General features: G+C 44.7%; 1 protein-coding gene across 1 annotated transcript in view; it reads left to right on the forward strand.

Moving 5' to 3' along the window:
• Positions 1 to 16225, forward strand: part of SND1 (staphylococcal nuclease and tudor domain containing 1) — a 424177-nt gene that overhangs the window by 319346 nt on the left and 88606 nt on the right. Inside the window, exon 16 of the mRNA XM_024554944.4 lies at positions 7634 to 7743. Within this exon, the coding sequence (XP_024410712.2) occupies positions 7634 to 7743 (110 nt within the window). The remainder of the gene's footprint in view (positions 1 to 7633; positions 7744 to 16225) is intronic.

Raw genomic sequence — 16225 nt, forward strand, 5'->3', positions numbered from 1 at the left:
CTGTGTTTATTTTGAAAGTCCCACCAGAACTGCCATTTTGTCTCCTCTGTGGTCTGATTAGCAAACACTGTGTTGGAGTTTCAGGAAGCAGTGCTTAAAGCAGAGGCATTTAGATTTAACTAGCATTGAAGAAGTCTTTCCCTAAATGTAGAAAATGAAGTCACAGCTCCCTGGTCTGGGCTGCTTTCTCATAAGCAAAGGGCAGGCTTAATAGCCACCTTTCACCTTTGGAATCAAATAACAGCATTTTCATTTTCATTGAGAAACTTATTTATAACCCAGTAGTCATCCTCATGCTTTTTCCACTATTTGTCCAGATTTCCTTTCCCCTAATGATTATGTTCCCTGTTCTCAAGCTGAGCAGTTTCCCTCCTTTTTGTGTTTAACAGCTTTCAAATATTTGCCGGCTGCCATCACGTCACCCTTAGGCACCGCTTAGCTAAGCACCTTTTTTTACCTTTCCGTTAAAGGCGGGCCTCCCCACCCCAGAGTCATTTTCTACTACTGCTCCTCGTGCGTGCTCCAGTTTTCTGCGCTGTCACGTGGCCACATAGCTTCCTAGAGCCAAACAGAGGGTCCGAGTGGGGATCGTTTTCCCCCTTTGTTACCCTGAGAACTAAACATCTTGGCAGGGCTCCAGTCTCAGGTCTCGCTGACATTGATGTCAGTGTTGACCATTTCCTCTGTATTTAACCTGCATTTTCCAAATGTGCTTGTTTGAAGGCCATGGGTAACTGGATGTCACTGTTTGGGGGTTGGTTTGTTTGGTTTTTTTTCTTTTTTCCTTCCGCAAAGTACTGTGTAACTGTGAGAAAGTGTAGTTAGGGGTCCTGTTGGCCCCTGTACTGGTATTTGCGTTAGGTCGACAAACCCTGACAGTTTATTAGCCATTTCCTTCTCTGTGTATTTACTTCTTTTCTGAAGTATTTCTCACTGATACTCATTCATTCAGCATTTGTTGAAGCTCTGCAGTACCACCATGTGCTAGGCAGTGTGTTGGATGCTAGAAAGAATAAAAACTTTATATGATACAGTACCCATCCTAAAGAGCAACCTGGTTTTAGTTTTATTTGGATTATTTTATTCTCACGTAGACTTGCTCATGGTAGCAGTGAGGGGAAAGAGCAGATTTATGGGAACATCCATGAAACACTAACAGGATACAAAGTTATGTCAGATCTCCCAGATCCTGGAAGTGACTGTGGGCCTAAGATCGTTCCAGGGACTTCTGTAGATACCCAGTGTTGGTTCTCCGATGTTGGTGCAAGGGAGTCCCCTCCCTCTGGCTCCAGATGGGCTTATTTTATACACCCAGCCCAGTTCAAATTCCAGGAAAAGCTCTTCTCTCACCTGGTACCTTCCATTTCTATGTGGACAGAGCTTTGTCCCTCTGCCAGCCTGACTGCCGGCTCTTCTTCAGTCAGGTGCAGCAGCAGCTCTCCCTCCTTCCCTGTCCTTCTCACCTTCCGCTCTGAACTCCATCTCCAGCTTGTGGTGAGGGGAGAGGACAGAGGCCAGGGTCACATGCGAGAAAGCAACGATGTCTGAAGCTGACCCTAACAAGGGACATTGGCACGGTGAGCCCCATAATGACTTGTCTGCTACATTCTGCCAACAGTCTCCTAGACACACGTGCATGTGCCTAACATAATCCAATTATCAGGTGCTACTTTTCAACATTCTGCCACATACAGGCCGAATGGTGAATTCAGTCACCAATAACATACGATGTTAGAGGAAAGGAATGTTTTCATGATGGTAATTCATTGGCACAAAGTCTTTCTTTTTCATCATTGAGTTTTCAACTTCCAACACAGTGCCTAGCCAGAGTAGGCACTGATATGTATTTGCGAAATGGAGTAAGGGATGGTCTGTGAAGTGAACGGTGGCATTTTTAGGTATCCTGAGTCAGCAGAAGGCAAAGATGACATCAGTGTGCCTTTTATGCCCTTCCCTCGGTAATGTCCAGCATGGTAGTGAGCACACAGTGGACATGCAGTAAGCACTGTTGACAGATCCTTCCAGTTGCTTATTGTTTCCACTAGAGTTTTGTTTTCTCCACCTAATGGCTGGTCTCTTGTTTGCTGGACTAAGCACCATTAGGAAGCTGTCACTTTTCGCTAAGGCAGATTTGCCACACTTCCCTTTAGCTCCCAATAAAGAAAAAGGCAAATGCACTTTGAGCCCAGAGGCTTAATTATCATAAAACTCAACATACAATGTAAAAATAGAGCAATACATGACTCTTATATAGCCTTCAATAGAATCTCTCATATGGCCATTATTGTATCATTAACAAGAATTTGTACTTTTCCAAAGCTGACTGATCAAAGTGTTTGTGTTAATTGACCTAGTTAGTCAATGTCTCTAAATACATAATTTCTTTTTAATAGAATGCTTTGTAGCCCAGCATTTTCAATTTGAAAGGAGGTACCTTTACTCTACAAGTCAAGACTTTGGTGAGGAATCTTAAAAGGCCATAACCAAAATTGTAGGATTTTATGGCCAGGGAGACTTGGGAACTCCTTCATTTTATAGACAGGGACCATGAGGCCCAGAGAGGTTTTATGCTTTGTCAGGGGCAGAACAAAAGCTGTGAGCACAATGTGCTGAAAGCTAGTGTTGAATTCTCTCTTCCTAAACTGTACAAAATGAGGCAAATCCTTTTTGTTGTGTTGTTTAGTTTTGTTTTAAATGGTCTTGTTCAACCATCATATCCAGAAAGCGTAGAAATGGTGTGGGAAAATGATGAGTTTTTACTTACAGGCAGATAGTCCTGTAGGGCCTTAAAGCAGTCGGGGGGGGGCTACAGGGAAGCAGAGGGTGAGCGGGTGTGAGCAGGTGTCTTGTCTCGCTCTTCTGTACCTGCCGTTAGTGGAAGTCAGCTAAGAAGGCCCCACAGGCACGGAATTGCTCTTCATTTTGTCACATCCCATAATAGAGAGGAAAAATGTTCAAGAATGTTTGCGAGTTTTTTTAAGTATAGGCTCTTATTATTATCATTGGACTGTTTTTGTTTTTTGAATGGCTGGGAAGTTTCAGGGAAAGTTGGATGGGTGACCTGCACCTGTAATATTTGCAGCACAGCGGAGTTAATACGTCCTTATCAGCAGGCAGCACTGCACCGGTGCATTATCTGAAAAGACTGAAAAGACAGCTAGTATCGGAAATAGTCTCTACCCAGAGTCACAGGCACTTCCTCACCTGGCGGGGGAGCTTCTGCAACTCCTGTGATATCTCACTTTGTATTTACCGCTTGGGATCTCCATTGCTGCGTGTCGGCCTGCCCACAGTAACTGCAGCCTCGGGTTCTCCTTCTGAGAACCCATCTTTCTTTCTCCTGATCTGTTTTGTTTTGGTAAAAAAGTAATGCACCTACTTTTTTTAAGGTGCATTACGTTGGTAACAAAGCTGCATACCAGAGACGCCTGCCCAGTACTGCAGTCGTTTGAGCCAAGGTCAGCGTGGGTGGGGTTTACTTCCTGACCAGGCTCTTGGGAAAGGAGGGCACAGTAGAACTCTCCTTGCTGACAGCCCGTGTCCTCACCTGGTTTTCAGCAGTGACACCTGTCTTTTCAGCTTTAGAATGTTAACACGTGTTTGGTTTCTTATTAGCGGACAACATATTTCCTTCCTTGTCCTTTGATCCCTTGGGACACAAGAGCAAGTCCAGAAGCTGATAAACAGTCAGCAAAGCCCAAAGCCTTTGAACCCTCCAAGAAGGCCATCAGGCCTGCCTGTCTTTGCCAGCCTTTTTTCTTCACACCTTAGTCTGTACCAGTGTTTTTCAGCCTGTGGGTCTTGCCCCACTGAAGGACCTAAATTTATTCATGGTCATAACCATCTTTTTTTTTTTTTTGTCTTTAATGAAGTAGAACAGAAGAGAGACAGAACACAGCACACGTAGCCAAGATTAACCATTATTTTGTGGAAACTTTGTTACATTGTATGAAGTGTATAGATATGTATGTACATGTGTATGTGGGCCATAAAGATTGAAAAATATTCATGTGCAGAATTAGCATGGCACACTGATTTCTAACATTCAGACATTCAATAGCATCAAACCCTTCCTGCTAGCCTGGCTCTGACTTCGACTCCTAGTCCGATCATGGAGTCTGCCTCCCCGTTTTGGTATTCTGCCTAGGGTCTCCCCTTGTATGTAGGAGTTCCGCTGCCTCAGTGCTCTAGTCTGACAGTGCCTGGGACTCTGCCAGCATGACCACCCCCGTGCCAAGCACCCCTTCGCTGTGTGTCTGAACACCAGCTGTTCCTGGACTCCCCTGACTCTGCTCACCTGCCCAGTGAGAAATAGACTGTGCCAGGCTCCTAGACTCCTACCTACTCTCCATTTCGAGTTATAATACCCCCTGGTTACAGGGTTGTTCAACTCTAAAACTGTGCTTTGTCTCAGTGGCTTTAGCATCTGACAAATATGAGGTTCAGATGGGCCACTTACTAGCTTTATGATCTTGGGCCTTATGTCAGTTCTTAGGTACTCGTGGGTGCTTAGTAATTGTTCATGTTCCCTCTTTGTTCTTCTAGACTTACGCCTAGGTTTAACTCTGGTACCTGCTTCCACTGGCTCTGTTTTTAAGGTGCAACTTCTCTTTGTCCTAATAAGGAGTGTCAGCTAAGCCACATCTGGCCCTGATCTCAGATGGGACAGTGAGACAGGTTTTGACTGGGAAGGGGTGACTTCAGAGAAGAAAAGTCAGAGAGAAGTAAGAGGCAGTCCAGAAGAAAAGGAGGTAAATGATAAAAGCAGATATAATACTCTTGTTCTCAAGCAACTTTCGTATCCACCCCCTCTCCTTTCTCTCACCTACCTGCCTGACAGGAATTGATAGGCATGGATGTGTTTACTCTTTCCACTTAAAAAGGGCAGAGAAACAGCCTACTTCAACTTCCTCCTTTTGAACAGCTGGAGCTCAGTCCTTGGGTTGGAAAACGGAGGACCACCTAACAAAGGCCCTCCTTTGCCTTCTAGTCTGCATGGAGTGGTTGGGCTTTGGTCACCACAGTCCCACTCTCCTCTGAAAGATATTTTGAGTACATTTCAGCTTGACTTGTTTGACTCCCTGGGTTCACTGAGCTATCTTGCTTTCTGGAATCAATCACTTGGTGGCCTCCTAGGATTCAGACAGAGCTGCTGGGCTCTCTTGAGATTTTAGAATACTAGGAAAGTGACAGAGGAAACGGATATGTACACCTACTCATCCAGTAAGACTCAGTTATCTTTTGTGCCCTTTTAGAGAAAGTTCCTTCGCTAGTCCCTGCTACCCAGTGAGTTGCCCTAGCCTCATCCCAAGTCTAGGCTTCTGTTCATAACAGCCCTGCCAACAGCAGGCCAGGTAGCCCCAGCCAAATGGCTGCTAAGGGTAGAAACAAAGTGAATGCCTCTTTTAGCATCATTCTTGTTTCTGCAGTGATGCTTTATCTACTATGGTTATGTGGCCCAAAAGTTTAATAGAATTGTTTATTTTTCTCTCTGACAATTCTTTTCTTGCTTAGTTTGCAGATATAAAGTGAAAAGTGTTTGTGGCTGTTGGTATTGTAAAAACCATAGGCTATCTTTCATTCTATTTTACTCCAGCCCCATCTCTGCCTTCAAGGTTAACCTCAGGCCCTTTGGCTCTATGAGTTTATTGCTGTCTTACAAAAATAAGTTCACACCCCCCGCCCCCATGCAGCCTAGCACTGAGGTGCTAGGGATGAGGCGGCCCTGCTGATCTTCTTACCTATGTGACACTTGGGTGGGGCCTTCAGCTGTCCCATCTTGGCTTAGGTGGGAGAATGGCCCTGGCCATCAGCTCAAGCAGCTCTCCTGCTGGAGTTTCTCTCCTGATGCTCTGCTCCCCATCTAGCGTTTCGTTTGATTTGACATATTCCTTTTGTTGGTCCTTGAGGCTCAGAGAGAAAGCTCTCTTCCTGAGCTTCTGAAAACCCAGTGTGTAAACTATTCCTCTTCCTCTGAGCTTTATGACCTTGAATCTGTGCTGTGGCCAGAAACATGAACAGCCACCTGGCTTCATCCATAAGAGATGTACATTCTGTGCCAGCAGTGGCTCCTTCTCTCCCAAAGGGTCCCCAGCAGGTGTATACGGTAGCCTTGATGCTCTGCTGCTTTGTCTCCCCATGCCAGATCTCTTGTTCCTTCACCTAAGGCTGTTTGTAAATAAGAAGTAACACCTCAGAATTCTGCCTTATGGCAGCGGGAGCCACCAGGACTGAATCAGACACATGGACCCAAAATGTGTCCTCCCCCTCATTTGATCATTTTCTTTTCTGTGTCTCTAGCCTAGTTGAACTTTTTATTGCAATATGATTTGGGGGAAAATATTTATAAGTCTAATTTATACATCAAAAAGTGACCTATTTCATGGCCTGCCACAGATGAGCACTGTTAGCAATAAATATATTTGCAAAGTGAATGATAGAATCAAAAAGAGGAAGAAAAGGCAGTCTTTTTTTTTAATTTTTATTTATTGATGAGAGAGAGAGAAATATCGATTTGTTGTTCCACTTACTTAGGCATTCATTGGTTGATTATTACATGTGCCCTGACCAGGGATCAAACCCTTAACCTGGGCGCATCAGGATGACGCTCTAACCAACTGAGCTAATCTTAAGTTGGATAGTGAGCACTGATTTTTGTATGAAATACTGTCTCTGGGTGCAGAGGACTGTGCAGGATGGGATTCTGTCCTCAGGGATCTCACAGGCTAGCTGTGGAGTGAAAGATATCTGAGATTCTGAGCATGGTAACTGCTAAGAGCAATAATGATAATAATGATCAGAGCTAAAATGCACTGAACCTTTCTGTATGTCAGGCACTGTGCTAAGTATTTTACATATATAATCTCCTCTGGTTCACACAACCATCATTGAAATAGGTGTATTATTATACAAGCTTTACAAATAGGGCATTGGAGGCTTTGAATGGTACAGTAAGTTGGCCAAGGGCAAAAGCTAATAAGTGATAGAGTGTAAATCCAGGTATCTGTCACTCCAGACACCTGGTACTTTGTCAGTATTTTGTTTTCCTGTCTCTGATTCTGAATGAAAAACTGATGGTACTATTGTCTAAAATACAGCCGGAGGACAGAAGGAAAGCTTATTTGAAGAGGAAAATGACACTGAGTTAACACTTTGAATTTAATGGGAAAATCAGATAGTAAAGAAAAAACGTGTAGGGGTCAGCTGGAATGGCTCTCAGGATGCAGGACGGCTGGAACAGTCAGTATAATCTAGGTAAGGGAGCCACGTATGTGAGTGATAGTTGAAGTGGTGAGATTAGAACCGTAAGGAGCGGGGAGTCCGAGGCGAGGACTCGCCCCACTTCTGGGTGTGTGTGTGTTCCCTTTACATCTAACTTGGAACCCACAGGGTCCTCCTGACAGTTCCAAGGTGCTGTGCCAGAGCCCCTCCCCTCTGTTGCTGCTGCGATAGTGTTGGTTTTTCCCACCTGGAGCAAACTAACTTCCTTCTCCCACCACCTCTACCTTATCTCAGATACGATGGCATTCTGATCCAGTGCCTTTCTTATTAGAAATGGACAGGGACCGTCCTTGCTGGGCACTAAGACTAGGGGCCCCCTTCCATCACTAACTCTCCTTTTTTCATGACACAGGCATCGAATGCCCCAGAGGAGCCCGAAACCTCCCAGGCTTGGTGCAGGAGGGAGAGCCCTTCAGTGAGGAAGCAACACTTTTCACCAAGGAACTGGTGCTGCAGCGAGAGGTAGGACATCTTCCCAGTTGCTTCTTGTATGAGGAGGGGTGAGAAAGCGGGCTGACTGATGTTTCTCTGCTATATCAGAGACCAGTCTGTCACTTTTTCCGGTGCTCAGCCTTCCACATCCATGATCCATTCTGTGTCCGCCCACATCTTACTTCCTGAAGCCCTGAATCATTGGCCAGCCGCCCCCAAATTGCTCCTCACCGTTGGTGTCCTGGGATGCATGGTGATCAGGCGAACGTAGCCAGGATCCTGATGCAGAGAGCTTACCGCTTTGCAGTCCTCCTGCTTGGCGAATTAGCCTGAGCTGCCTGCTTCCAGCTGGATTTAGAAGCTTGACTAACCCTGTCAGGGGCCAATTTTCTTTGAACATTTATTTGTATCTTTGAGTAATTGCATTTTCTATAGTGAGTTTTCTGACTTAATGTAATTGTATTTCTGTTTCTGCCTGTTGGACTGGCTCTTACAAGCAGGAGTTAGCTTTTCATCAGCTATGATGCCCATCTACCTGCTAATTTTTATCAAGTCATAGTCAACAGATCTATCTTCTTTCCAGGACTGCGCCAGCCATTAATCCTGCTAGGTGGGCACAAGAAAAGAACAGTGGGGGTAGTGTGCTGGGCACAGGCTTAGGATTTTAGACCTGCCTTTGTCGTCATTTCTTTTACAGTCAAATCCATAGGACCCCTCCAGCTTTCCTGCAATATCATAATATACCCAGAGCAAAAAGATTATGGGGCTCCTAGAGGTTATCTTGTGCATGGGTCTTTTTAGATCTTTGAGAGCAGACGTGTGGGCCTCTTTGGGATGTTAAGTGATACAAGTACCTATAAGCTTTAGCATCTCTCCTTTTGATTTGAATCGCTAGCAAATATATTAGGTGAGAGGTACAGGAGAACAGGCTAGCCCAAGATGCTTATGTTGGACTATCCTGGCCTCAAGAAAGCCATCACCTTTTTAATCCTCACCTGAGGACATACTTACCGATTTTGGGGACATGGGGAAAGAAAGAGAAGAAACATCAATGTGAGAAAAACATCAATCAGTTGCCTCTCTACACACCCCAACCAGGGACCAAACCTGCAACCCAGGCATGTACCCTGACTGGGAATCAAACCGTAACCTTTCAGTTTACTGGACAATGCTTCAGCCAACTGAGGCACACTGGCCAGGGCAAGAAAACCACCACTTTGACTCCTGACTAAGCAGTCCTCTTTGCTTTTGGTTGCTACCTCTGGGATTTCTCTAGCACTTACCTTCTCATTTTGTGAAAGCAGCATGGCAAAAGAAATTCTGATTTCTTAGTTTGAGAGATACGGATTCCACTTCTCAAACATCAACCATGTGGGTATTGCTTCACATTTCTTGGCCAGCTGTACATTGAGGGGTGGGACTCCCTTGGTTGTCTCATCAGTTTCACATTGCCCTCTATTTTGTGTTTGGTAAGATGCATTTGTTTGTGAAGAAGAAATCCTGTATTGCTATGCAAGGTGCCTTCCCCTTCCCCCTTATTTTGTAACTGCGCAATGTAGCTTGACTTTTTATCAAAGATAGAATTCAAACACTCCAGGTGTCTATCAGTAACTTACATTTTGAAGTGGCCCAGTGATTAGGTAGAAGGGGCCAGTGTTGTAGAATTTCCCTCTCTGTGGGCTTTTGGATAAGGAACTAAAGAGCAGTTTCATGTCGGAGAAAGCAGGTGAGTCCGTTCAGTGTCATGACTCAAAGACGTTATAGAGGGAGGAGCAACAGACGCTTGTTTGCTTGTTGTTTGGATAGAGGGAAAAATCACAGCTTCGGATTGCCTGAGGCATTTGTTAGTTACATCCTCATCACTTACTATCTCGGTCACACTTCTTTCTGGCCTCCCACTTTTCACCATAGTCATCCTCCTGTTGTTTCTCATCTCCTAAAGTTTCTTTCTTTTTCAACTCTTGTTTCCCCAGCCACTTTTCTTCCTGATCATGTTTCTGGCCCGCTGGTGATACCCCAAAGCACAAGGGGGTCAAAGAGAATACTGACCACTAAAAGGAGTGAGTGGCCCAAAGCTCTTTTACTCTCTCATGGTTATTGTGACCTTACCTTTGTTTGTATATTTGCTGATATTGGACTGTTGAAAAAGATGAGGTTTTTTTCCTCCATCATCTTTGAGGCTTCAGGCATGTGAGTTTGCAGATCCTTAGTCTAATCCAAAGTTGGTATTTATCTTTCATGTTTGTAGTATCCCAGTCTTTCATAGCCCTAAGGTGGGGGGACAGGGTCTCTCTTGATAAAGAACCTTTCTACATTTTCTTAGCTGCTCATTTGGTTACTTGGGCTGACTGTTTTGAAAGATCTTTATCCAGAGGAAAGACAAGTATGGCCTAAACTAAGGATAATTTGGAATTTTGACCAAAGAAACCAGTTACAGCTGTTTCTTTTGGGGATTTTCCTTTAGATGATATATGAAAACTGTTTTCTGAACAGTGCAGGAAGAAAGGTTTTTGTTTTATTATGGGTTTATTCATTTGCTCTTACCTGTACAGTACCTTCATTTTTATTCCCAAAGTTTTTTGCGGAACTTTACTCTTTGCCCTCCTTTCCTCACCCCTGGAGGATCTAGAAAACTGGATGCATTGGTACTCCCGGATGCATAGGTCCTCCCCACCTTTAGGAGAAAGCACCATGTAATTGCCTGGATGTCCCAGTGTGGGTCTACAGCTTCCCACCTCATGTCATTCTCACCTTCAGCGCAGCCTCCACTGTGCGTGTTCCACTCCAGGAACTCTTCTGGAGCCAAGCTGCTGCCGTGATGGCCACATTGACCTGGTGTTTTGTACCTTACCCCTCTGTCGCCTCGATCATCAGATTTAGCTCATGTAATCAGGCATTGTGAAGATGTGATTGTCCTTGACCCTGCCCTATTCCTCCCCTTGAAATATTTCTTTTTATTATCTTATTTTGGGCCAGAATTTCTCTACATGCTCAGTTACTATAAATCTTCGATGTCATATAGGAAAGTGGGAGCACAACAAGTATCTTGATTTCCCAGCCTCTCCTGGGCCACTGTGTGGCATGGCCATTGTTGGACTCCCACGAGGGTAAACTGACCTGAGGATATGGAGTGGGGGAGGGGCTGTGCAATGGATACTGTCCCTAGGTTAGCCCTCTGCCAGGGAAGGGACAGAAAGCTGAGGAGCAGGGTGCCTGGCTCTGAAAAATGACCCCCTGTTTATAAATAAAGTGCAATGTCTTGGCTATGGGTAGCTAGCCCAGGAATTGCTGCCTGTCTCTCTATTTTGAGTGGAGAGAGAAATGTAGTCTTTTCATCCATTCCTCATGCACAGTCTCAGACCAGTCTCTTTGCATTTCAAGTGTTCTCCCTCATTCCCCTTTAACTTGAGACCTGATAGCCCTGCTTTCCTAAATGTGTGTTGTGATGATGCTAGTCAGCCTGGAACTATGGGCATTTCTAGCCATCATTCTGCTCCATTTTTCTGAGTGTCTCCCCTCCATTTTTTCTTTTTCTCCATTTTTTACGTGGTTCTTCTCTTTAGCCATTGGTTTTTGTTCCTTTTCCTGAGTTGGGGGTCTGCAAGGACTGTTCCAGGTCTGTGGTCAAGGAGTTCTGGTGTTCTTGCCCCAGGGTTAAATACCTGATTACCTTTTACTTGCTTCCTTTTGTGACCTTGAAGGCCAAAGCAGCCAAGGAACTCTCAAAGGACTTCACTTACTTTAACTCAAAGAAAATTGAATAAGCTCAACAGTTCTTTCCAGGCTCACTCAGTTGGTGTATAGCAGGGGTGGGCAAATCTGCCAGTTTTTGTAAATAAAGTTTTGTTGAAACACAGGCACACAAATTGTTCCGTGTATTTTCTATGGCTGCTTTAGCGCTATAACAGCAGAGTTGAGTAGGTACAAGAGACTTATGTGGCCTGCAGAGCTTAAAATAGTTACTATCTGTCCCTTTATTTAAAAAGTTTGCTGACCCCTGCTCTGTAGATTGGGGTTTAAATGGCTTGCTATGAGTTTGCACTTGTGTCCCCTGCCTTTGAGGCTGGACTACTTCTGGACCATATAACGTGAGATCTTTGTATCTGTTGCTTATAGCTGTGACTGTGAGCTATGAGTGCTGCATTCCTTTTAATGGCATGTGCTTGGTGATACTCCCCTTGTCCCCGCCCATACAACCCTCTTGCAGGCAGTTCCCTGCCATGCTGCCAAAGATAGGAAGATCTGGGGTAATTTCCCAGATGGGGAGCTGTGTTCATCGCTAGCATCTTCCCAGAAGGAGTGGTGAGAGATAGCATTAGCTAATGGGTAGATAACTGGCTTGAAAGTGCAGACTGCTAGGTTTTCACACTCCAGTTATCGTGTAGTCCTGGGCAAAGATTCCTGCCTAGATACTCCTGTCTAAAACACTGATCCAGCAGTCCCCAGCCAGCCTCTTCTTATGGGGCCCTGCCTGTGAGTACAACAGTGACTTGGGATCTCTTCACACCTTCCAGCCAGAAGGCCAGCTAGCCAGCACTCACTCACAAACCAGCTGTGGCCCGAACAGCACTGGGGTCACTCTTAGGAAAACCTACACTTTAAGAGAAGCAAAGGTCCAGTGATATTAAAGAGATCAATACCACAATTTAACCCTCTTCACAGTTTCAGGCTGTAGGGGGTGCAATTCCCCAGGGTAGGGGGCAAGATACAGAGGTTTGGCGATCATTTCCAAGGACTGTCTGAGTGACTGCTTTGTCCTCTCTGAGATCTCAGAAATTGCCCTTTGCTGCTTGCCTGGAAAATGATGTCCTCATGCTGGACAGCCCGAGCTGAAAACTCCGGCTGCTGACCTATTTCCCTTCTTCCTGCTGGCATCAAAGGGAGGATGTCCCCCTGGGGAGCTCATTCTGCAGGCTACAGTGGCCAGGGCACAGTCCTGGATTCCCTCTTCTCCCACTACCCCCTGCTTTTGTACAAACAAAGATGCATAAAAGCATTACAAGGAGCTTTTGCTGTTTGAAGAACATGTATTTATGTTCTGGGAATATGGACTCAGCAGTGCATATTGGTTAGGTACTAAGGGAGGGGCATTTGTCTGGGAAAGAAAACTTAGAACAAAAGGAAAGTGTTCTATCTCCTTTGTTTCAGCACCAAGTGTCCAGCATCTTGTCTGAAAAAGATAATTCTGTCCTCCTCCACATTTCCCCACAAGCACTAGAGAATTTGCTCACTCGCTCTGCCTGTTCCCGTCAGTCTGTAGGCCCTTCTGTGTCCAGGAGACACATGGGAGGAGGATCCGTGGCAAGGCTGTATCGTTGGATTGAAGCGGTGCGGACAGTTCAAGCCACAGGGAAATCTGTGAGGGTGAAGGACACCTGGTATGGGCGAGGCCAGTGACACACTGCGCTCTGGCTCTCCCCGAGTGCTGTGCCCCTTGGTAACCCTCACTGAGCCACAAATAGTAACCTGATGGAAAAGTAAGCTGGTTGTGCGGCAATGTTTCACTTATTTGCACAAAGATACCCTACTCTAGATTATCTCTGCCACTGCCCAGAGAAGAGGGATCGGAGTAGGGCCAGCTCTCCAAACAGCTCTTAACCCACGAGGTGTGAAAGGCTGTGGGGGGGCTAAGGCTCTTCTCACCTCCCCACACTCCTGACAGTTCTTCACCCGCCAGTGGTCTTTATGTTTTTCCATTTAAGGCTGTTTTCTCTGAAGGGGGCTCAAGTAAAAATCTGTCTTAATAGTGATCAAACTTTCACTTTATATAGCATTTTCTAGCATAACAGTGCTTTCATATTTCATTTTAATCTCATAGCAAGCCTATAAGAAAAATGTCCCATCTTTACAGTTCAGGAAACTGAGATGCACAGTGGCCTGCCTCTATTCCCAGAGCTTGTTGTAGGGCAAATGCCCAAAAGCCAAGTGTCTGCATATCAAAATTAGGTGCTTTTTCTCCCCAAACTTTGCCATTAGAAGGTGATCGTTCTTTTCACTGTATTTTATCATTTTTCAGCCTTTAAATATCTGGAGATAGCTCATTTGTAAATGTCTTCCCTGAAGGTCCAGCATTGACTACGACTTCATCTCAAGTAAGGAACCACAGAGTCTGATTCTGGATGCTCACAAAACTGCACAGGGATCTCAGGCAGTGATTTTCAAGCTGTGTGCTGCGGGAATTTTTAAAACATACAGTACCTGACTATCAATATTTAGTCAGGGCACTGGCTTTTTTTTCCTTCAGATCAGTGATTTTCACCCTTTTTCATCTCGTGGCACACGTAAGCTAATTACTAAGAATCTGTGGCATACCACAAAATATAATTTTAGCTGGTCTGACCAAAAAAATAGATATAATTTTCATTCATTCACACCCGACAGCTATGATGTTGGTCATTGTCATTTTTTTTTATTTGACAATCTAAGGGGGAAAAAATCAGTGGCCCTGACTAAACAGTCAGGTATACCATGTTTTAAAAATTCTTGGGGCACACCGGTTGAAAATTGCTGATTTACGGAATTTGCTGTGGGCATACCTCCCAAAAATACTTACTCTGCTCTTCCCACAGTTCTTATGTCTTCTGACATCTTCATCCTGCTATACCTGTTGTTTGACCTTTGGGGGCCTTACTTTTCATATGATTCCTCTGTAGCCTGTTTTTCTTCAGTTTGAAGCAGGAGTATATATATCTATAATCCTATTTCTAAACTTTCTTAAAAGACAAATCTGGCTAAGTGTGTACATTGTTTATAAATACATTACTCCTCTGTAATAAAGTCTAATTTCCTTAGTTTATACATATCCTTGATTACCTCTCTGACTTCATGTCTCACCACTACTTGTTTCATAATTCCTGCCTCATCAGAGCTGACCTTATGCTCACATATATATCATTCCGTTTTATCTCTCCCATCCCTTAGGTCAATTAAGCTTTCCACCCAGTATTATTGACCGTCCCCCTTCTTTGCCTTCTTACTCCTACCTGTCCTTCAAGACACATCTCCTTTTCTAGGGAGCTCTCCCTTGATCTCTCAGGCTGGGTGAGATGCCCATCCTTCAGCCCCTGTAGTGCCCCCCGCATACATCTGTCATGTCCTGACCAGTGATGTGGAAGGATCCATGCTGGCCTCCCCACTAGATTGTAAGCAACTCAAGGATAAGAACTCGCTTTTGTCTTGCGTTCTTTGTATTTTTGCCTAGTACATAAGAGATACTCGATAAGCAGATATTGGTTAAATCAGCTGATTCTCTGTGACCCAATTCTAGAAATTGAGAAGTAGGCCTGTTCTTTTGTCCTTTATAGTTCTTTGGGAAAACTCTCTAAACTCAGCATTTGTGGGGCAGGGAGGAAGACTTTGGAGCATGAGTATTGAGGCTGGACACACAGCTGCTAATTAAAGAACTTCTCATTGAAAAAGTCTATTACCAAGATCTGACTATGGACTTATTACCTCTCCCCATCTGTCTCCATCTGTCCAACCAGAATACTTAAAGGTAGTGAAATAATAATATGTGAGTGTTTTGCAAAAATTCCAGTGTTCAAAAAGAAGGCATTAATGTCCCTTCATCACTCTCCTAATTTACGCTACTTGTCTCTTTCCCTCCCTGGTATGTTCCTATCCGCTGTTTTTGTAGATCAAACTATTAATGAGATAAAGGGCTTGTTTTGAAGTTCAAGTCAACAAATTCCTATTCAGTGATACTCTGTAAGCAACATAAGAATACCAGGCTGTTATCTGCCCACTTACAGCCCCTTCGTTTCTGAGTTCCCAGCCCTTGCCCAGTATCTCTAAAAGCCTTGGAAGGAGGGCCCTCTAATCCCATTCTAGCCCCGAACTGCAAATGACATCACAATGAGAAGAGACGAAGTTAAAATGAAGAAAGGGGGATACTATCACACTGCCCTTTTGTCCTTTTCCCTGGCTGCTGGGTCTTCTCTGTCAGCTTTTAAATTCAGATGGCCAGTCACCAGTTGCTTCCCCAAGCAAACTCAGCAGCATTTGCTGGTGGGTGCTAGTGGGAGCCAGCAGTGTGCTGGCTCCAGTGGGATTCCTCTCTGCAAAGCTGCTGGCTCAGCTAGGCTGGTGTCTATTTCCCTGTTCCTCTGCTTGGACTTTCGTAGCCAGTCAAGCATAGAATTGCATCCATTCTTCTGAAATAGCTGCTGGGCCTAATTTTTCATTGGCTTGGCCATGATCCTATTACCTGTAATTATGTCGCACAGGCTGACTGTTATAGGTTGGATAGGCCTCACTGCCCTCCAGAGGCCACTGTTCACATCCAGGCTGGCTGTTGGGATTGGGGGAAGAATAAGTTTCGAGTAAGGTTTAGGACCTCAAGACATTCGGCCTCCTTGGGACATGTAGGAAGGTCTCAAGGATGTAATTCTATCCCAGGGAAGAAAATCCTTTTCAGCAGAGGGATTCTTCCTTTCCCTGGGGAGTTGGTCCCTACTGTTATAAACTCTTCCTTGAGAGACTTTTGTGCTTTCTGTGCTAATTCAATTTATTT

This window comes from Desmodus rotundus, chromosome 6 (genome assembly GCF_022682495.2).
Source record: "Desmodus rotundus isolate HL8 chromosome 6, HLdesRot8A.1, whole genome shotgun sequence".
NCBI lineage: Eukaryota > Metazoa > Chordata > Mammalia > Chiroptera > Phyllostomidae > Desmodus > Desmodus rotundus.